Raw genomic sequence first — 22,160 nt, 5'->3', positions numbered from 1 at the left:
ATTAAAGGTTGGGAGTCATGCCCACAGAAAAGTCTTTTATCTATTGCAAAGTAGCAGATTATTTTCAGTGTACCATTTCACATTACAAAAAGTCATAGGCCACCTATACTCACTTTTCTAGCATTTACTCATCTGCCTTCATTGGTGGTAAGAATTTGAAACAAATATCTGCTACTACGTTGGTCTTCCTTTTTATTAATACCTTTAGTTTCTTCTTATTAAAAAAAAAATACCAGTGTGAAGTTTGCGGTTACTAGTAAGTGGTAACAATGTATTTACCGTATATGAGTATTTAAAGGAAGCAGGGGTGGGGGGGCTGGAGAGCTGGCTTAGCAGGTAAATTTTCTTGCCACACAAGCCTGGTAACGAGTTTGAGCTCTTATAAAAATGGAAGAAGTGGGGGCTGGAGAGATGGCTCAGAGGTTAAGAGCACTGACTGCTCTTCCAGAGGTCCTGAGTTCAATTCCCAGCAACCACATGGTGGCTCACAACCATCCGTTATGAGATCTGGTGCCCTCTTCTGGTGTGCAGATATACATGGAAGCAGAATGTTGTATACATAATAAATAAATAAAATCTTTAAAAAAAAATGGAAGAAGTGAACTTTCTCAGTGGGTGAAGGCCCTGGCTGCCAGGCCCGATCACTTTCTTGAATTTGACCTTTGGGGCTCACATAGTGGGAGGAGAGAGCCTATTCTCACAAGTTGTCCTCTGATCTCCACGTGCACACTGTGGCCTAAAAGATGGCTGTGGTCAGGTCCCCTGTAACCCCAGAGCTGTGGGCATGGGGACCAGAGGATCACTGGGCCAGGCTACTTCCAGGTTCACTGAGGAATCCTGTCCCTTGGTCACAGAGCACAGAGAGATGGAGAAGGACAGGAGTTCCTGCTCTGGAGTCTGCATGTGTGTGCACAGGCATCTCCTTCACACATATGCATACGTCACACACATGTGCCTCTCTCTGTCTCTCACACAGGCACCCCCACACACACACATACATATACACACAGCACACACATATGCCTCTGTCTCTCTCGCACACACAGGCACCCTCCACACACATATGCATACATAACACACACACACACACACACACACACACACAAGAGGAGCATCACTCCAGTGGATGGAAGCTGCCGGTGTTGTCTAGAGGCATTAAGAAAGCCTTCATGAAGAAGGGAACTGTCTGACGTCAATTTTGGGAAACTCACCAACTGTCTGAGAAGCTTTAAGTCACTAAAGCCTGTGTCCATAACTCCTCTTTCGATTCCCCGGCCCACATTCTTCTAGAAGTCATGCATGCCACCTTATCTTTTACAAGTGCGACTGCGTCTAGAGTGGATTCGGTCTTACCTTCCCGATCTTGTCCTCGTCTGTCTCTGACAATTTCTTTTTCTGCTTATATTCTTGTCTTCTCTCTAAAACGCTCATGATTTTTTCATCTGTTAGATTCTTCCGAAACTCACAGAACTGCGGCCAGAACTTAAACAGAACCCCGAAAATCGTCATCTGCGTTAAAAAGAAGAGTGTGCCTCAGATGACAATTTTCTACAAATGTAGCGAATTGATTTAACTTCTGCAACCTTAATACACGCCGCAACCCCTCCGCCTTATTGTCTGCAGGCTTCGTGCACCAATGTCAAGTCCTTTAAAACGCCCACAGGGTCCCCTGAAAAGTGACTGTATCATTATGTTTCCCTGACCAACTGATCGCATTCAGAAAGACCCCATTAGGTCTTTTCACTAAGAAGTCCGTGTTTTCTTTTTAGTCTGCCCTGCTTGGTCGACCGTGCTCTGTAAGTCTTATGTTAACTGTCCCAGTACTCAGTTCTTCAAGGGAAACTCCCCCGAGCCCTTCTCCGTCTTTTTGGAGAAAGGAAATAGCATTTTGCCTCCGGAAAGGCTCTTAAACAGAGCTGCAGATCTAAAAATAAATCTTGAGAGACTTTTAAATGATACAATCTCTTTTATGTGAGAGCAAGAAGACGTAACCTTTAAAAAGCAATGTGGCATCCCAGACTCTCCCCCCCCCCCACCATGAGGACACTGCACGTTAAGTGATTAATTGTGATATTTATGGAGATACGAGTAGCTGCTGTAATTCCCATGCCGAGGTTTTACATTAGCTCCAGAGGCATACATTACTTCCGAGAAGGCAGGACCTGCCACATCAAATCAAGCCCAACATCTTATGGCTGAGAGTGGCTTTTACCGAATGCCTTGGAAAAAAATGAGCCATCCCATTAGGCTCCAAGCCAACTCTTAGGGTAAAAGACGATATTTTTTTCCCCAAAGTTAATGCTTGAATCCTGATTTAGCAAAAGTCACTACTCATGTTTTCTAGGCATGAGTGTAATTTCTTATTCACTACTTCTTTTCTTTTTCTTTATTTTGGTTCTTCTGTATCCTGGAATGGATGTCCTGGAACTCACTCTGTAGACCAGGCTGGCCTTGAACTCACAGAGATGGGCCTGCCTCTGTGCTGGGATTAAAGGCCAGTGCTACTGCCACCCCCAGCTATTATTCATTCTTTTACTCTTTTTCTTTTTCAAGACAGGGTTTGTCTGTGTAACAGTCCTGGGTGTCCTAGAAGTTGCTTTGTTTTCCAGGCTGGCCAAGGCATGCACCACCACCTAGCAAAGAGTGTTTTTTGTTTTGTTTTTAGTTTTGTTTTGGTTTTTCTAGACAGGGTTTCTCTGTGTAGCTTTGGAGGCTGCCCTGGAACTCACTCTGTAGACCAGGCTGGTCTCAAACTCACAGAGATCCACCTGCCTCTGCTTTCCAAGTGCTGGGATCAAAGGTGTACAATCACCAACGCCCGGCTACTGTTCACTCCTTTTAAAATGTAAAATGTTACTGCATTCTGTAGCTTCTTGGGAGCACGAATATAAAAATTTGGAAACCCACGTCCATGGATGCCTTAGGGACAAAGTACTAAACTGATTCTGAACGACATCTTTAAACCCATGGATTCTTGCCTCTCCCAAGCCTCGTCATGGGAGCTTCTATTTGCGGTGGGGTGGTGATTGGCACCAAATCCAAAACCGTCCAAGGTGCAGAGAGTAAGAAACTCTAGAATGCATACCCCTAAGTGGAACATACATGCCACACCGCCTCCTACAAAGGGGGCAGAAAGAATACGACAGCCAGAGGCCGTGATGATCACAAGTGAACGGCGTCTTCTGGACAGAGCAGGCAAGGGTGAACTCACGTCAGTTGTGACAAGCGCACACAGCATCTGTGTGAGCCCAGGCCAGACCAAATTCAGGCACAATCCCGCCCCAGGAGATGGAGCTATTGGCAGCTGTCATCTCCTGGAGGGGGGAGCCAGCTTTCTCTAAGAAGGGAGTGACTTCTAATGTGACCGTACTTCAGCTGAGGGCCATACACCCAGATCGTTTGGGCAACACAAATTTGGTCAGGATGGGCTGAGAGAGAGAGAGAGAGAGAGAGAGAGAGAGAGAGAGAGAGAGAGAGAGATGTTGGGTGGATAGACAAGGGGGCTGGATCTCAAAAGAGTTGAGGGAGTTTGCGAATATGATAAAAGCATGTTGTATGAGGTGTGTGTGTGTGTGTGTGTGTGTGTGTGTGTGTGTGTGCGTGCGTGTGTGTGCGTGCGTGCGTGTGTGGGTGTGGGTGTGTGTGTGTGCGTGTGTGTAGATATGATGCATGTTGTGAGTCTCTTCAGCTTGAACGCTTGTCTTAGTAGTTGGCATCTGCTGACACCGCTTCTCACGTTGTCTCTGTAAAACCCGAGGCATTCTCTCACCTCAGATATGTGCATGTCATACAGTAGCATTTCTTGTGAATGTTACTCTAGCAGGACCCAGGCTTTCAGTGGAGGGTATTAAAAGTGCTATAATCCCCCAACACACAGTTGATATTTGAAGCTAGTATTGGTTATTAATACACATTCCCCTGTACCTGCAGAAATTGAAAGATGTAGAGATTTGAAGATATGTTAATGTATATAGGACTACCATGCTTACTGCCAGCAGATGGGGAAACCATAAGGCTGCTGGCAGTGGGTGTGGGGACAGACAGGCCAGACTGATGCAAGGTAGAAGAGCAGCTTTTAGTGCATGACTTCGGCCCTTTGGTGCCACTTTGCTCTCATTTCCAAGCTGACTTTACCCTCTTCAGTCATGACAAATCCCACACCCGTAAGGTCAGAAATACCTACTCGGGCCATTGGGACCACAAAGATGAATAAGAAACATACAATCTACTTTGTATTTAGTGTTATCCGTCTTTTGACGGGGACAAACACAAGGGGAGAGGATGGCACTGCTCAGGACTGAAGACAGAAAGGGCCACTTGTGGAACTGCAGCTGTTTCAGAGACCCTGGGGAAGAGAGGAGGGGAGGTAAGAGATGTAGCTACAGGTGTGTAGCAAACTGACTTCGCTCCACGGGCGGCAGGGAGCCAGCAGAGCACTTCAAGCAGGGGGTAGATATTGTGTGATCTTGGGGACAGCGCTTTGCGTGCAGCATGTTGGCTGGAGACAGCCCACACACGGGAGGTTTTGCAGATCTGAGGTGGCAAGGAGGTGAGGAAATTGGTAGTATGTCACCCAGGGGAGACTCATGACTAAGTTTTAAGGATCGCTCAATGTTAAGCTAAAGCAGTGAAGGAGAGGAAGGCCATGAGGATGACCAACCAGACCTCGGGCTCGCATCTGTGGAGTAAGGGATGCCACTCTCAGGCCTGCCCCTCGGTAAACAAGAACAATTACGGATTCGAGGAAAGGGGACCTCACACGAAGACTCCTTGTGTGTTTTCAGATGTTCTAACCTCTGAGACAGACATTGTAAGCCTGAGGACACGGGTCCCGCTCTGGATCCCTACACTCACACCCCGGATGGGACACGCAAAAGTCTTGTTCTGGTCTGTGAGGACTGCACGGCGGCGAGGCGAAGTCCTGAGATCTTAGCAGAGGCTACAGTTTGGGGGCTGTGCTTTCTGTTTCTCTCTTGCACACCCTCAGTCGCCCCTCTGCCTGTCTTAACAAGTAGTTTGGATGGTGAGTCCACTTTCAGTCCCTCAGAGGGCTCGGACACAGCTGGCTTATATAAATGGATGCTAGGGATCATGACCTCTTTCCATGCTCCGGGGCAATCACACCCCAGATCCGTTTCATGTCACTTAGTCTGTGACATGGCCCTTTCTCGTTACCCCTATTGTAACTTATTTTTCTTAATCGTTCTTCTTTTTTTTTTTTTTTTTAGGAACAACATCACTAAAAGGGTTTTTCAAAATGCAAATAAGTTATGCCCACCAAGCCAATGTTTTCTATTATTTTAACTTAAGGAGAAGTAACTTGAGCAGGTACAAAGAGGCAGGTTTTCCTTTCACGAGTGTTCCACTATCCGCCGGCTGAGCGCTTAAATCTCCTCTCACTTACTTTATGGGCGATGCGAATACTTCAGTCTTTAAAAGCACACAGATTTTAAGACACACGTATCTTACACGTTTTTTGTGGTAGCAGATGTTTTAAAGGGGGGATCGTGAATGGTGGGGAAGGAAGGAGGAATTACCTGGAGTAGTTTTACAATTTGTAGATAAGAAGAGGAGCTGTGAGAGAAGTCAGAGTGTATCGTTTAGTTCGTTTCTCTAAGTTACTGGTTGCGTGTATTTTAGTGGCGTAGGCAAAAGACATCTACATTAGAGAGAGCAAATCCTAGTACTGGGGAGATTAAAATCTTGCCACACACCAGCGACGCAAAAGCGTTAAAGAATACCTTGACTGCTGGAGTGTTTCCACACGTGCTCAGCCGTCGCCCTTGGCTATTACCTGTGCCTCTCGGAACACGTATGGTCCCAGCTCCTTCCTGTGTTCAATTATCTTCTGGGCCTGCTCGATTGGGATGTCTATCTGCAGGGCTGGCGGGATGCAGGAGTTGATGAAACAATTGATGATGGTCGTGATCTTTTGCTGGATGATGGATTCATCACAGTGTGAGTGGCACAAGTCCTGGAGGAGGAGGAAGAGGAGGAAGAGGAGGGGGGAGGAGGGACAACGCAGGATGCAATTGGTGATTTTTCAGAGCATTTTACAGTATATACCCCTCAGCTTGGGCTTGTGAGGGCACAGCGACATGTCAGAACTATCTTTAATAAAGACCCTTTCCTTTAGACTCTGGGAGCCTAACGTGTTGGTGCGTGTGCCTCGCTTTCGTTTAATTCTGTCGTTTGTTTCCCTAGTCACGGGCAGTGTTGACACCTGGTATGATTCGTCAGCAGCTAAGCCGCACATTGGGTACCTGCTACACGCCAGGCGCTGAGCCGGGCCGGGGTCAGCCTCCCTAGAGGAGACACACATGAAAGCCTGTTGCTCGGATGCTGTGACGGAATCCTAGCTGGACCCTGAGGATCTGCACCTACCAGGTCACAGGTGGGTGTGAAAGCTTCCCCCCACTGCCCGCTGCCACTGAAGGCTGGCGGAAGCCTGCCTGCTGCCCCTACAGTGACTTAGGATCCATAGTGCTCCAGTCATCCCATCTGCATGAGTTGCTCTTAAGTCACTGTTAACAAATCCGGGGAAAAGCAACTTTGCTGTGTACGGGGTGTGTGTGTGGGTGGGGGGGAGGGTGCCTCTATTTGGTGCATAGCTCCAGAGGTTCCAGACTATAACCCTTGGCTGGGTGGATTCTGGGGGTGCCAGGGAAGCAGACCCTCCTGTAGGCAGAGCATGTGACCGAGTTTTCTCACCTCTTGGAGGATGGGAAGCAAGAGGAAGGGGGACCAGGGTTGAGGCATGTGTCCTTCAAGGTCATGCCGCCCCCCCCCCCGTCCCCCCATGACCAAGTAGTCACACATGCCACACAAGCCCCTGGGGGGTATTCCATGTTTCAACCATAACGTCACCACACCATTCCTTTTAGAAGGGTTTTAAAAGTAGTGATAGTACACTAAAGTATTCTAGTTTTAAAGTCACAGTTGGAGACAGTACTTTTTAAATAGACAGCTTGGCTTGAATTACAGCATTTGTGTGTGTGTGTGTGTGTGTGTGTGTGTGTGTGTGTGTGTGTGTGTGCCAGAATTTTTGCTCTGTAAATCAGCTGAAAGCAAACAAATTTTGGAAACTTCTAACTGTAGGCCAGAGATGAGCTAACATTGGCTCAGTGAACACGGATCGTTGAAAGAGATGTCTTGGGATATTAAAGAAAGAAAACCTTTGGCACCAGTTATGTGAAATGTTATGTAGGGTTTACCATATATTATGTAGGGGGAAAAAAGCTTGATATTAATATTACATTTTAAGCAACATACTCTGCTGCTTATATTCAAACTGCATAAATCTGGAATATTACCAAATATTCACTGTTCACCATTACTTGTAAGGTTACTGTATAGTCACTTGGTGAACTTGATTATAATTATGGAATATAAGCTTGTGAAGTAAAAACAAAATTGCAATGTTACAGAATATTAATTCTAACTAATGGGATAGAAGTTAGAATCATAATTGATTTTTCCCAATTTCCTTTTTTTTTTTTTTCTGAGACAGGATCTTACTATGTAGCCCTGGCTGTGCTGGAACTCACTCTGTAGACCATGCCGGCCTCAAACTCACAGAGATTCCCCTGCCTCTGCCTCCCGAGTGCTGGGAATAAAGGCTCCTGCCCCGTTAACTCTCACCTATTACTAGGGTTAAGAATGCTTCCTGTTAGTAAGCTTTCTGTGACCCCTTAGCCAATAGACATGTCATCATCTTACTCTCTTCCCTAACATCCTGGGCCTTGAAAGTGTCCTGTCTATCCAATCATCTGTCTCTCTTTAGACACTGTGGGTCTGAGAGGGAACACTGTTTGTTTGGTCATTGTTGTACCCTTAGCCTTCAGCTTAGCCCTTGTGTCAAGAGATGGAGTCAACCAAAAAACTTGAGAGACTGGAATACATCCTTCCAACTCTTTTCTCTACAGATAGTCACATAAACACAAATTTTGTCTAGAGTCATATTGTTGCTCAGTTACTAGCTTTAGAGAAATCAATAGATAAACAGCGTTTTACATCACTAATCATTCTCCTAAATGGTTTCCATTGACTATAGAGATGAATCAGCATCTCCATTGAGTGCCCAATATCCTGTTGTAGACTTGGTTCTTTCTGATTTTTCACCATCTAGAACACCGTTTGGCCAAGATTACCTGAGCTGTCTCTTTGCCTGTTTCCAATGCCACTACTTGGACGCAGCACAGCTTTGTGGCGAATGGCGTGGGCTTCAGAAACACAGCCGCTGGGCTGAAATTCCAGATCTAACACTACACAAGCTACCTCCTAGTGGAAGTTTCTTAGCTTCTCTGTGTTTTAGCATCTTCACCTGTAAAATGCTAACTATAACACCCTTGATATCATAGGCTTCTTGTGAATAATCAACCCATGGCCACAAGAAAAGCATTAAAATGACCCCTGGCAGATGGGAAACACCAAGAGTAAGCCTCGGGTGTCAAGGCAACCTGACTGTGATATCCGTCACCCCACTGACTGCCGGGGTTGATTTGGCAGGTCTGGCTGGTTGGGGGTGGGGGTGAGGAACATCCCTTTCCTCCACGATTACTCCATGTGTCTCTCCCAAAGCTGTGTGGTCCTTTGTGGAAGACGGTCATTCTTCCATCAAGGGCATAAGATTAGTTGCACTGCCCTGCTAGGACCTCCAAACATGTTTTCAAAGGCAGCTATTTAAGAGTTAGTCCAGCAAGACATTTGAGCTGTCTCACTCCCTCAAGACCTGATGCAGACACCGGCACTTCCGCTGAGGCCTTCCTGAGACCTACCGTCTCTCCATCTCAGCCATCGCCTACCCTGAGCTGAAACCTCACAGCATCAGAACATGGTCGTAACTAACACTCCTTCCTAGTATTGTTTCCACAGGTGCCACTGCCCCCAGGAAGGTGAGTGCACACCACTCACGTTTTTACTCCTATAATAAGAGCATAATGCCTGGCACACTTGATAGTTGTGCTTTTCGGGGGTGAGAAAATTTATAGTCCTTGTGACAATTAGTTCTGTCAACTTGATTGGACTGAGAAACACCTAAGGGATTGATTGCTAAAGGAGAGCTCTGGGTGTCTGTGACAGTTGTCCCAAAGATACTTAGATCGTGAGGGCAGCAGCCTTGTGGATCCAGAGTACAAAGCCATTACTGGGAGGTGGTGAGGATGGGGCCCACTCTCTCGCTAAGATGCTCCCTCAAGTGTTTTTGGTCATGCTGACATAAAAGTCAGGGCACGACTGTTAACCTCACAGCTGGCTCCACTCTCTACATCACACACAGCTTGTCTTCCGAGTTCCATCTGGCTCTACTCCGTACCTACAGCTTTTCTTGGTTGTCATCCCTTGGTAGTAGCATCTCCAAAACGCTGGAGTCTTCTGTTGAAAATGGGCTGCAGTTTCACCAATAGCCCCTCGTAGGCTCTCTTCAGGCACTCCAGCCCCATCACACAGCGCCAAACTCCTTCACGCCTTCAAAGCCAGTACCATCTGGGTGACGCTTACACTACCAAGTTTGGTGGCCATCACAACAACACAGTTTCTGAATGCTGACTCTGAGGAAACACTTCCCAGAAGACTTTTCCTCAGCGATCCCAGTCTCTTAAGCCCTCTAGTGTATCATCCCCAGCTGACCATCCTCAATTGTTCCAGTAAAGCAAAGGTTTCACTTCGGTTCAGGTCTCTTGTTACTAACAGCTGACTTGTTAGCCTCAGCTGACCAGAACCACAGATCCTCAACTCAGAGAGCAAATGACCCTAAGAAGAGTCTTTTAAGTGACTCTCAAGCCTCCCTCTGGAATTCATGAGTCAGGCCTCTGTTACACTGCCTGGTGTTCCTTGTCATTGCAGATCTGCATAAGACTGGCCACTGATAACCGCATGACACAGTCAATACTAGGCTGTCTTGAAATCTCCTCTGTCAATGCCATTAATACAAAACTCTTCAATTTAGTCTAAGGCAGATTTTTTTTTTGGACAAGGGCAGAAAGCAGCCACATTCTTGGCAAAAATACCACACACACACACACACACACACACACACACACACACACACACACACACAAAATGGACTCTAGGCTACTTGCTAATGTTTGTCTCTTCTGAAACCTCTTGAATGGGGCCATCACCATCCACACTGCTCTCGGCACCCCTGTCTTCCATGCTCCTACTAGCATGACCATTAGCCCCCACTTACAGCATTAAACTACTTTGATAATCTAAAGTTGCGAAGTTTGCGTTCAGCCAACAGGCAGTGAGTGTGGTCAGGCTGTCACAGCAATACCCCAATCCTGGTACCAAGTTCTGTCTTAATCCAGTGACTCTACAGAGACACCACGAGCAAGGCAACTCTTACAAAAGAAAGCACTGGTTGGGGGCTTGATTACAGTTTCTTTAGTTCATTCTCATCACAGTATGGAAAATGGCAGGCAGGCAGGCAGGCAGGCACTGGAGCAATAGCTGAGAGCTACATCCTGATCCTCAAGCAAAGAGCCGGTGGGGGAGACCCTGAGCCTGGCATGGGTTTTTGAAACCTCAGAACCCACTCTTAGTGACACACTTCCTCCAGCAAGGCTGTACCTTGCTGGAGGTCACACCTTCTAATCCTTCTCAGGTAACATAACTTCCTGGTGACTAAAGCATTCAAATGTATGAGCCTATGTGGGCCGTTCTTATTCAAACCACCCAAGGCTGAAGGAGGAACATCACCACGAGTTTGCAGCTATATTGCAGAAGAGATATAAAATGGAGAACAGGAACAACAAGGCTAAGTTCACGGTACACTGGAGAAAACTTGGATTTTTACGGAACAACTAAACATTCATTGAATAACTCATTAGTGTTGCTCAAGACACAATGAGCCAACAGAAATCATTGTCCCAATTAAATGTATTCTTTTTACGCACTTTTGCAGTGAGATAGAATAAACTGCTTGCTGGGAAAGCAGCCCCCACCCCTGGAAGTATTTAGGTAGGGGCTGGATACCACCCAGGCATGTCTAGACAGTAAAACGAAGGAAGTCTCCTTCTCTTATCCAAGGCACATATTCTATGTGATTAAATGGAGACTTCCAAGCCTGAAACTAAGCTTCCTCTATACCTAAGCCGGCCCTTTACCTCTTTGGCTCTGAATGTGGCCGCTGTTTCTAGAAGAGCTTCGCTTGTCCCTGCCACTCCACCAGTAAAGCAGTAAACTTAGTTATTATCACTGTACACTTGATTAGGAAGAATTCTTGTAAGAAGGTCTTTGTTCTATGGATATAGCAACTAGGAACGTCTCCAGAGGGGGGAAAACGTGTGTGTTGCATTGACAGATGCATGAGGTGGAGAGGTGTAGTTAAAACACTCTTCAGAAATGTACCAGACACACGGCCTGCTCTCCAAAGCACAAATAATATCATGGGGGGGGGCTCATCCATACTCTTTGTTATGTAGCAGGAAGTGTCTCTAGACAGTGGACAGTGAGTATGTCAATGTTTGAACATCACAGGAAGGACACTGGCGATACTGGAAGATATTATACAAATCCATATGATACAGACATGCACCTCCTATCTTAATGCTCCGTCTTTTTGAGCCAAAGTGGTTTTCTCCAGTTCCCAATACAATACCTTAAACTTTTGTACTTCTTGCCAAAAAAGTACTCCATTTTCCAGTAAATCTCCTTTCAGGGCCACAAATCGCTGGAACTGCCTTGCAGTGATTGGATTCAGTAACGCTTTTCGGAAGGCAATAATCTCACAGGATGAAGATAGCCACTTACTCTCCACAGGCTGTCCAAACAATACAGGAAATCAGGCGTGTTCCAAAAGCAGCCATCAAGTCGTTAATTAGACTAAAACCAACAACTTCCATTTCTTTTGATTTGGCTACTGAAATTTGTGGTGTGGCTATAATAGATTCTGACAGCTTTCCCCTCTGACTCTGTTGTCTCTTTTTAAATGGCTCCATTAGTTTTAGAAACTAGAAAGAAGAAATTACTGAGTGATTTACACGTAACAATATTGTTAGAACATTTTAACGGCCATTACACTTTGCTCGTGACCAGTGGGGGGGGGGAGAACAGAGTAATTATAATGCTATGATTATGATTAATGCATAATTTTAATTATTTCTTTTTATTCTTCCAGATTATAATATTTTTAAGAAAAGTCAAGTAATTCTATAATTTAAGTTGAAACTTTACTCTAATTCTATCCTGGTGAGATCATGTTTTTATATGACATGCTTTTAAACCATTTCAGTAAACTATGAATTCTAATGAACAATTACACTAATTTACAATAGCAATTAATGATTATTACTTATTAAAATATTAATGTTAAGCTGTTAGGGATGGATACCAGGGCCTCGTGCATGCAAGGCAAGTGCTCTACTATTGAACTTTACTCTGACTGAGACTACTAATAATTCTTTTTCTTATTTTGACACAGAGCCTCACCATGCAGCCCTGACTAGCCAGGAACTCACTAGGAAGCCCAGGCTGGCTTCACCTTCACAGAGGTTTGCCTGCCTCTGCCTCCTGAGTGCTGGGATTGTGTTTGTTTGTTTGTTTGTTTGTTTGTTTGTTTTTAAATAATGAAATTCTCCTGATTATTTACTTTACATATCATAAAATCTAGAGCTACCCATGATGTTTTTAATAATGCTTAAAGGTATTTTATCTACATCCATTTTAAATTGTAACAATTTTAAAATAAACTTTTGAAAATATTTTGCCCATTTAAAGTCACACACTCAATCTCTTTTGCTCCCTCAGATTCAAAAAGTATAAATAGATTTTTATTAAATTTGCCAAATTTATATATTGAAGATAGATTTCGATCCTGATGTCAGTAGATAACCATACAAGGAAGCATCGTTCCAAAGGCAACGTTTTAGGCCAACGTACAAATTGCACCAATGAGTAAATGCCACTACTGACAAGGCCTAAATAAGTTGCTTGAAACAAATCACATGTGACCCTGCATATGATATGAATGTTTGAGAGAGTTTTTGCAAGAAATGCCCTGGGAACACCAAGGCAAGAGTAATGAATTCTGCCTGGAGTGGGGCAGCCTGGACCGAGAAGGGCCCTGAGCTGGGACCGAAAGATGGCAAGTCCAGGCAGTCTGGGTGGTGGCACTCTCCCAGACACAGGACACAGATGCCTATCACTGTTTAGGGAGGCACATGCCACATTCTCTGGACAAAAACTCAAGGCTCTCAACATCTGGTCCACATTAAGATTACAACCCTATAAACAGGAACAACCATGGATTAGAGTGGGATGTTTATTTAAAACCCACTCAACAAAGACTGTTTTAAGACCTGCTTCTTAAGACACTAAAACTTAGCCATTTAACCAAAACCTGTAAATTAAATAAATAGAAAATAATGCAAAATATAATTCACAGTAATATAAACTATAAGCTCATTGTACTTAGTACTTCAATAAAAAAAAATGACAAAAACAAACCTTTCAAAAGAGCGCCTCCCTTTGAGAGAGGAAGACGAAGAAGTCGGCTCCCCAACAAATTCCTCTGATATGCGGATAAACCTTTACACTTTGCTCGCTAATTTGGAGGGGTTACCTGGGTCTCGATTTTCATGGCCTCCAGAGGCTAAATCCTCAGGAACTTATAGACTCACTAACAGGAATGTGCTTGCTGCACTTGCTAAGAAGCATAATGTACCATCTACTAAAGCATCGCATTACAGAGATTGTAATAATCTCCAAAATCACAGTTGCTTCCAAGCTCAGCTGCAGTTTGGAGCACAGGGGTAATGAAGGGTGACTTAGCCTGCCGGTCTTGCTTCTTGCGGCTCATCCCTTCTGTGTGATCCACTCTCCTGACACTAGACCCCCAAACTCTGTAAGCACAGCTTGTCCAACACGACACATACAATTAAATAGGTGTGTGTCTGTCCATCCACACCAGTGTTGGGGACCAAACCTAGGGCCTCAGGGCAGAAAGTGAGTGTTTTAAGGTCAATTGTGTGCTCCACGGCTGAGAGGTCAGGAGCTCTGCGGGGTTGCCCTTTCCCTCAAGTTCCATCTACCAATGGGAACACAACGGCCATCAGTCGGAGGTTTAAAGAGTGAGGGTCAGGAACGACAGAGAGAGAGAATGTGAGGGTGAGTTAGTATATGACTGTTAGTGTGTGTGTGTGTGTGTGTGTGAGAGAGAGAGAGAGAGAGAGTATATATGTGAGTGTGTAATGTAATTGTGTATGAAAATTATAGCTTGTAATACATGAGTGTGTACGAGAGAGCATGTGTGTGAGAATGAGTGTGTATATCAGTGTGTGTGTATGTGTGTGTGAGTGTATGAGTGTATGTATAAGTGTGTGTGTGAGAGTGTGTACATGAATGTGTGTGTATATGAGAGACAGTGTCTGTGTGTGTGTGCGCGTGCGCGTGCGCGCGCGCGCGCGCGCGTGTGTGTGTGTGTGTGTGTGTGTGTGTGTGTGTGCTACTTTGACAGAGAAGGATTTATGAGAGAGAATATAATTACTTGCCTTCCAAACTCCAATTTTCCTGTCAGGCCTCTGCAGCAAAAGTTCGTCCGCTATGTCCTTCATCTGTATCTAAAAGCAGAATCAATTACTTTATCAATGTATCCAGAGCAGACAAAGTGTGAACTGTTTAGTTTTTAGCAGCTTAAGGCAAAGGTCAGCTTAGGTAGCCAAGTGTCGCTCTGGAGAAGCTAAACCCTGCAGTTTCCTCAGCTGCACCGCCACCTAACCGCGCTGCTCCAAATGGAGGTGACAGTGTCACGTGGGCTTGCGTGAGAACTGACACTGTGGAGTTAGTGACAGCCTCACAGGCGTTGTGCTGTTTTCTAGCCATTTTCCATTTTCCATAAGTGATTTCAGAAGAGACCCATAATTTGCAGGAATACAGAAGGTACGGCTGCCTTCCCTATCTGCTGGTTCTTCACCTGTGGATTCCACTAACCTGAGATGCAAAATATTCATATGAGAAAACTGCATCTCAGCCAGGTGTTGGCGGCGCACGCCTTTAATCCCAGCACTCGGGAGGCAGAGGCAGGTGGATCTCTATGAGTTCGAGGCCAGCCTGGTCTCCAGAGCGAGTGCCAGGATAGGCTCCAAAGCTACACAGAGAAACCCTGTCTCAAAAAACCAAAAAAAAAAAAGAAAAAGAAAAAGAAAAAGAAAAAAAAGAAAGAAAGAAAGAAAAGAAAAAAAGAAAAGAAAAAGAAAAACTGCATCTGTGCCGAGTACGAACAGGCAGCTTCCCTTATGTTTATTATTCTAGATTTATTTAGCATTTAATTGCATCACGATTTCATGAGTAATCTAATGATGAAATAAAGTAGCTGGAGAAATGTGTGCAGCCATATGTAAATACAGCCTCAGTTTACAGCATTCAGGTTTTTAGTCTCTGGGTCCTCTCTGGACACCAAGGGACAGCTGTGGTTGGGGTTGTCGTGATGTCGCCCTCTCTGGGGAGCAACTCCTGCCCCATCTGTGCTGTGTGTTTTGTTCGTTTCCCAGCAGCTCATCTGAAAGGGCGGGGTGTGGAAACCAAACCAGCTACATCTGAACCCGGGGCCCCCTGTGTGCCAGGCAAGCTCTGCATGGAGCTCAGGCCATGCCCGTGTCAGGGGAAGGAGACCCGGTTTTTCCCACTCGGTTCCCAGAGCTCAGATGTCAGTTCCTCCCTCGAGTGTGTGAGAAACAAATGCCAGCCTCGTGTGTTCAGGGTTCTCACTGCTGGAATCGGTTTGCTGTGTCTCCCCAAAGCTTATCGAGTTAGCTCATCCCTGGGCTATGAACCGTGTTCTAACGACACTGTTTCCCCCTAAAGTGCTCGGCTAGAAAGACCCAGGCCATGTCCAGATCAATAGGCCCCAAAGAGCTTGACAGACCGAGAGGGACACAGAGGAATATTTTTCGTTTTTTTCCTGATTAGTATTCATGTTTGAAAATTAAAACTACACGTGACCGGCCAACCTCTTCTTAGGCAGCCAACCTATGACTGCCTAAGTCATACGTGCTTTGTACAAATAAAATCAAAGCAGAGCAGGTGACCAGGTAAAAGTCCTCACTTCCCAGACGTGTTCTTCGGGAGGGGGATCTTCCCGGACATTTTGTCACACACACAGACATCCACAGCTGCGGCACATGGTTGTGCATAGCTATGTGTATGAAGATGTTCCTGCAGAAGTGGACATAGCACACTCATGTCCTACACACTGCCTGCACCTTCTTAGTCCTCACTAAGGAACACCTGTCATACATGCGGGCATGTCAGTGCGTGTGGACATCTGTCAGTGCGTGTGGACATCTGTCAGTGTGTGTGGACATGTCAGTGCGTGTGGACATCTGTCAGTGCGTGTGGACATCTGTCAGTGCATGTGAACAAGTCAGTGCGTGTGGACATCTGTCAGTGCATGTGAACAAGTCAGTGCGTGTGGACATCTGTCAGTGCATGTAGACATCTGTCATTGCATGTGGGCATCTGTCAGTGCGTGTGGACATCTGTCATACATGTGGACATCTGTCAGTGCATGTGGACATCTGTCAGTGCATGTGGGCATCTGTCAGTGCATGTGGACATCTGTCAGTGCGTGTGGACATCTGTCAGTGCGTGTGGACATGTCAGTGCGTGTGGACATCTGTCAGTGCATGTGGACATCTGTCAGTGCGTCTGGACATCTGTCAGTGAGTGTGGACATCTGTCAGTGCGTGTGGACATCTGTCAGTGCGTGTGGACATCTGTCAGTGCATGTGGGCATCTGTCAGTGCGTGTGGACATCTGTCAGTGCGTGTGGACATCTGTCAGTGCGTGTGGACATCTGTCAGTGCGTGTGGACATCTGTCATACATGTGGACATCTGTCAGTGTGTGTGGACATCTGTCAGTGCGTGTGGACATCTGTCAGTGCATGTGAACAAGTCAGTGCGTGTGGACATCTGTCAGTGCATGTAGACATCTGTCATTGCATGTGGGCATCTGTCAGTGCGTGTGGACATCTGTCATACATGTGGACATCTGTCAGTGCGTGTGGACATCTGTCAGTGCGTGTGGACATCTGTCATACATGTGGGCATCTGTCAGTGCATGTGGACATCTGTCAGTGCGTGTGGACATCTGTCAGTGCATGTAGACATCTGTCATTGCATGTGGGCATCTGTCAGTGCGTGTGGACATCTGTCATACATGTGGACATCTGTCAGTGCGTGTGGACATCTGTCAGTGCGTGTGGACATCTGTCAGTGCGTGTGGACATCTGTCATACATGTGGGCATCTGTCAGTGCATGTGGACATCTGTCAGTGCGTGTGGGCATCTGTCAGTGTGTGTGGACATCTGTCAGTGCGTGTGGACATCTGTCAGTGCGTGTGGACATCTGTCAGTGCGTGTGGACATCTGTCAGTGCGTGTGGACATCTGTCATACATGTGGACATCTGTCAGTGTGTGTGGACATCTGTCAGTGCGTGTGGACATCTGTCAGTGCATGTGAACAAGTCAGTGCGTGTGGACATCTGTCAGTGCATGTAGACATCTGTCATTGCATGTGGGCATCTGTCAGTGCGTGTGGACATCTGTCATACATGTGGACATCTGTCAGTGCGTGTGGACATCTGTCAGTGCGTGTGGACATCTGTCAGTGCGTGTGGACATCTGTCATACATGTGGGCATCTGTCAGTGCATGTGGACATCTGTCAGTGCGTGTGGACATCTGTCAGTGCATGTAGACATCTGTCATTGCATGTGGGCATCTGTCAGTGCGTGTGGACATCTGTCAGTGCGTGTGGACATCTGTCAGTGCGTGTGGACATCTGTCAGTGCGTGTGGACATCTGTCAGTGCGTGTGGACATCTGTCAGTGCATGTAGACATCTGTCATTGCATGTGGGCATCTGTCAGTGCGTGTGGACATCTGTCAGTGCATGTAGACATCTGTCATTGCATGTGGGCATCTGTCAGTGCGTGTGGACATCTGTCATACATGTGGACATCTGTCAGTGCGTGTGGACATCTGTCAGTGCGTGTGGACATCTGTCAGTGCGTGTGGACATCTGTCATACATGTGGGCATCTGTCAGTGCATGTGGACATCTGTCAGTGCGTGTGGACATCTGTCAGTGCATGTAGACATCTGTCATTGCATGTGGGCATCTGTCAGTGCGTGTGGACATCTGTCATACATGTGGACATCTGTCAGTGCGTGTGGACATCTGTCAGTGCGTGTGGACATCTGTCAGTGCGTGTGGACATCTGTCAGTGCGTGTGGACATCTGTCATACATGTGGGCATCTGTCAGTGCATGTGGACATCTGTCAGTGCGTGTGGACATCTGTCAGTGCATGTAGACATCTGTCATTGCATGTGGGCATCTGTCAGTGCGTGTGGACATCTGTCAGTGCGTGTGGACATCTGTCAGTGCGTGTGGACATCTGTCATACATGTGGGCATCTGTCAGTGCATGTGGACATCTGTCAGTGCGTGTGGACATCTGTCAGTGCGTGTGGACATGTCAGTGCGTGTGGACATCTGTCAGTGCATGTGGACATCTGTCAGTGCGTGTGGACATCTGTCATACATGTGGACATCTGTCAGTGCGTGTGGACATCTGTCAGTGCATGTGGGCATCTGTCAGTGCATGTGGACATCTGTCAGTGCGTGTGGACATGTCAGTGCGTGTGGACATCTGTCAGTGCGTGTGGACATCTGTCAGTGTGTGTGGGCATCTGTCATATATGTGGACATCTGTCATACATGTGGGCATCTGTCAGTGCATGTGGACATCTGTCAGTGCGTGTGGACATCTGTCAGTGCATGTGGACATCTGTCAGTGCGTGTGGACATGTCAGTGCGTGTGGACATCTGTCAGTGCGTGTGGACATCTGTCAGTGTGTGTGGGCATCTGTCATATATGTGGACATCTGTCAGTGCGTGTGGACATCTGTCAGTGCGTGTGGACATCTGTCAGTGCGTGTGGACATCTGTCAGTGTGTGTGGGCATCTGTCATATATGTGGACATCTGTCATACATGTGGACATCTGTCAGTACATATGGACATCTGCCATACACGTGGACATGTCAGTACATATGGGCAACTCATTTCTATATCAAAATCCCATTTATTATCTTATTTTATGTGGAATTCTGAAGAGCTCTCCATAGAACGGAGTCACTGTTAACGTGTTTAACTATTCTCCCACGTGACACTGTAGTGAGTGCTCTTGGTATATTCTTATTCATCTGCGTGAAAACTTAATAACATGAAAGACACCAGCTGTCGGCCAGGCATGGCGGTACAAGACTGTGAGTTCCAGGGGTGTGTACAAAGACCCTGCTTCTAAAACAAAAACAAAAATAAAAAACTGAACGACAAAAAACCCAAACCAAACAACAACACAAACAGAACCCGTGTGCACTCGAGGTGATGTGTAAGTCTGTTCTCCTTGCCGGGGGCCACGCTAAGAGACCAGGCACACGTTAGTGCTGCTGTTGCCGCAGTGCGTGGCGTCGTTCTGTAGTTGCATCTGGGCCTGTGACTTGCAGCAATCCCCCTGCCTCCACCTCCAGAGCACGGGATTACGGCAGACGCTGCCACGCGAGGCCTCGTGCAGCTGCGGCTGACAGTTTTTTTTTTATTTCTACAACGAGGAAACTAATCAAACTCAGATGAGGAGGAGGAGGCATAAGAGGAGGAGGAAGAGGGGGAGGAGGGGGAGGAGGAAGGGGAGCCGGGGGAGCCCGGGGAGCGGCTTTTAACACTCACAATCATACTCACTGGCGGTGCAGGTTTGGTGCAGGTTTGGCCGGGCCCTGCCGGCGGCTGACACCTACCTTCACCTTCTGACGGGAGGCGAACTCCTCACTTGTGAGAAACAGGGGCAGCCACACGTTTTCCAGCCTGTTGAGAACGTGCTTCTGGATTTCCACCAGCACAGACGCCTCCAGCTGCTCATGCAGGATACTCCCCCAGCCGCCGCTCAGCAGCATGATCTAGGAGTGCAAAGACAGGACGGGGGGGCCACAGGCTTTTAACCGCTAACAGTCACTTGTTCGGACTGGGCAGGTGCCGCCGCCGTTCTGTGTCATGCCTAAGCTGGGGGGGGGGGGGGGCGGGTGGCTAGCGTGTGGTTTTCCTTCCTGTGGGATATTGAGGAAAGCACAGGAGTGAGTGAGGCTGACTTCAGTTTTGTGCTGGTTTCTTTTCCGTGCCCCCGAGCTCCACCCTGGCTCCCAGGCACGAAGCCTGTTTCCCTCCACGGCCTGGGTGGCCGTGACACGGGGTGGTGGGTGCTGCTCTTCCGAGTTCTACTCTATACCTAATGTTCTTTATCACCCGAGTGTGGAAACGTCTTTCTTTTTGTAGGCGAGGCATTAGTTAGCGGGATCCTGACCCAGACCCTAGGCTGACGGGTTGCTGGGCCTGCACAGGGCAGGTGGCAGCCGGCCGGGTGACTGCCTCACAGGTGCTCCTGACGACACACAGAGCACAGAGGAGGCGGCAGCTGGAGGGAGGACTAATCTCTCCTGGCTTGTACAGCCAGCCGTGCCGTGCCGACAAAACATGAGTCAGTGGCCTGAGTCTTCCCGTGGCAGCCGAGAGCCTCAACCACGGCTGCTGCTGGCAGCAAATCATTGGGGTCTCCACCTGTTTCTGTGTGCCATCGATGCTCTGCTCACTGGGATGAGCCCTCTTTACTTAGTCAACCTTTGATCAATAGAATTGTGAAAATAAGCCAGGCCTCGGTGGCCGCATGCCTTTAATCCCAGGACTCGGGAGGCAGAGGCAGGCGATCTCTGTGAGTTCGAGACCAGCCTGGTCTACAGAGTGAGTTCCAGGACAGCCAGGGCTATGGAGAGAGACATTGTCTGAGAAAACAAAAACAAAAACAAAAACAAAGAAAAAAACAACTATTCTAGGGTGATGTAATCATGAACAGTGTTTTCTGAGAACAAAATCCTTTTGAGTAACGGCAGCGGAGGGAAGAAATCAGAGGTATCGGTTAGGCTCATTGGTGGATAACGACTGTTTTCTACTGCTGGAAGATGTAAGGCCCTTGTCCACATGGTTTCACACTTGGTCCTGAGCACCTAAAACAGTGTGTGACATACTAACGGCATGTGTGAAGCCGTGATTGTACCCCCAAACTTATGAACACTGCCCCTAATTACCAACCTAGATGAATGACATCTTAGCCAATAAAGTAACTTTTAAAATAATATATTTTAGGACATGTAATACTTGAGTGAACTTTAGATGCCTATAGACACTCACAAATATCTAAACCAAAGTGTCTACCCAAAAAGAGAATGCCACGCTGTTGGCCAAGAGACAAGATTGCTTTTACATTTCAAAGAAGCACATACCTGGTTCTGCTGGTTCAAAGAAGCTGGGCTTTTGGGGCCGAAGAAATATTTCTTATTAAGGTATTTGTTTTTAATGTATATAGATTTTGCCTCTCTTTGCCTTTGGTCTTTAAAAAGGATTCTTCGGAACTGCTCAATATCTACCCAACAAGAGAGGTCCATGCTGGAAGAAAGCACACTCCTTCTTAGTTATTCCTCTAAATTCAATTAGACACCAGCCAAGCTGTTGACAGTCAGGACATGGCTGTCTGGTCAGATGGAGGACTAGCGACTGCATGACACCCTCACTCTAAGCCCAGTGTGAAGCGGGCTCCACTGTCGATACAGTCTTAATCCTTCTAAACAAACAACATCAGGCATGGGGTACCAGGGTCGCAAATGCATCTCTTTACTGGTGGTGTCTCAGAGCTGTCATTTAACGTTGGACTAGTAGCTCCGATTTCAAATATGGGGAAAGTCCCACATATATATATATATATCATGGTTATTTAACGATGAGACAAATTTAGAATACTCCTCACCAAGATGAGGAGAAGTGGTGCAGTTTGGCCCTGAGTTCAGACCAGTTTCTTTGAATGTGAGAGAGAAAAATATGATCAATATTTTAGTTTATGGAACACAAATTTCCAAAGTTACAATGTGTGATTTATATATTAGTTAGTAAGATTGTAAACTCTTACAATAATTAGTGAAATATAAGAGACACTTCCCAGAAATGCTAATGGGAGCAGCAGGAAAAGAAAAGCATAAAAAGTGTTTCAAGCTAGCTAGCGCTAAAAACATCAACAAACATTGCATGATTGCTGAAAGTAACACCAGGGTGTGTGT

At 46.5% G+C, this 22,160-nt stretch overlaps 1 protein-coding gene across 1 annotated transcript in view; it reads right to left on the bottom strand.

Moving 5' to 3' along the window:
• Nucleotides 1-22,160, bottom strand: part of Rgs22 (regulator of G protein signaling 22) — a 100,128-nt gene that overhangs the window by 4,964 nt on the left and 73,004 nt on the right. The window contains 6 exon segments of the mRNA XM_035449663.1: nt 1,354-1,509; nt 5,795-5,974; nt 11,603-11,764; nt 14,493-14,561; nt 19,800-19,958; nt 21,333-21,495. Of these exon segments, the coding sequence (XP_035305554.1) occupies nt 1,354-1,509; nt 5,795-5,974; nt 11,603-11,764; nt 14,493-14,561; nt 19,800-19,958; nt 21,333-21,495 (889 nt within the window).

The sequence above is a fragment of the Cricetulus griseus genome, chromosome 10 (genome assembly GCF_003668045.3).
Source record: "Cricetulus griseus strain 17A/GY chromosome 10, alternate assembly CriGri-PICRH-1.0, whole genome shotgun sequence".
In the NCBI taxonomy this organism is placed as follows: Eukaryota; Metazoa; Chordata; class Mammalia; order Rodentia; family Cricetidae; genus Cricetulus; species Cricetulus griseus.
Note: the sequence above shows the minus strand (reverse complement) of the source record. Positions and strands in the feature narration are given on the sequence as shown.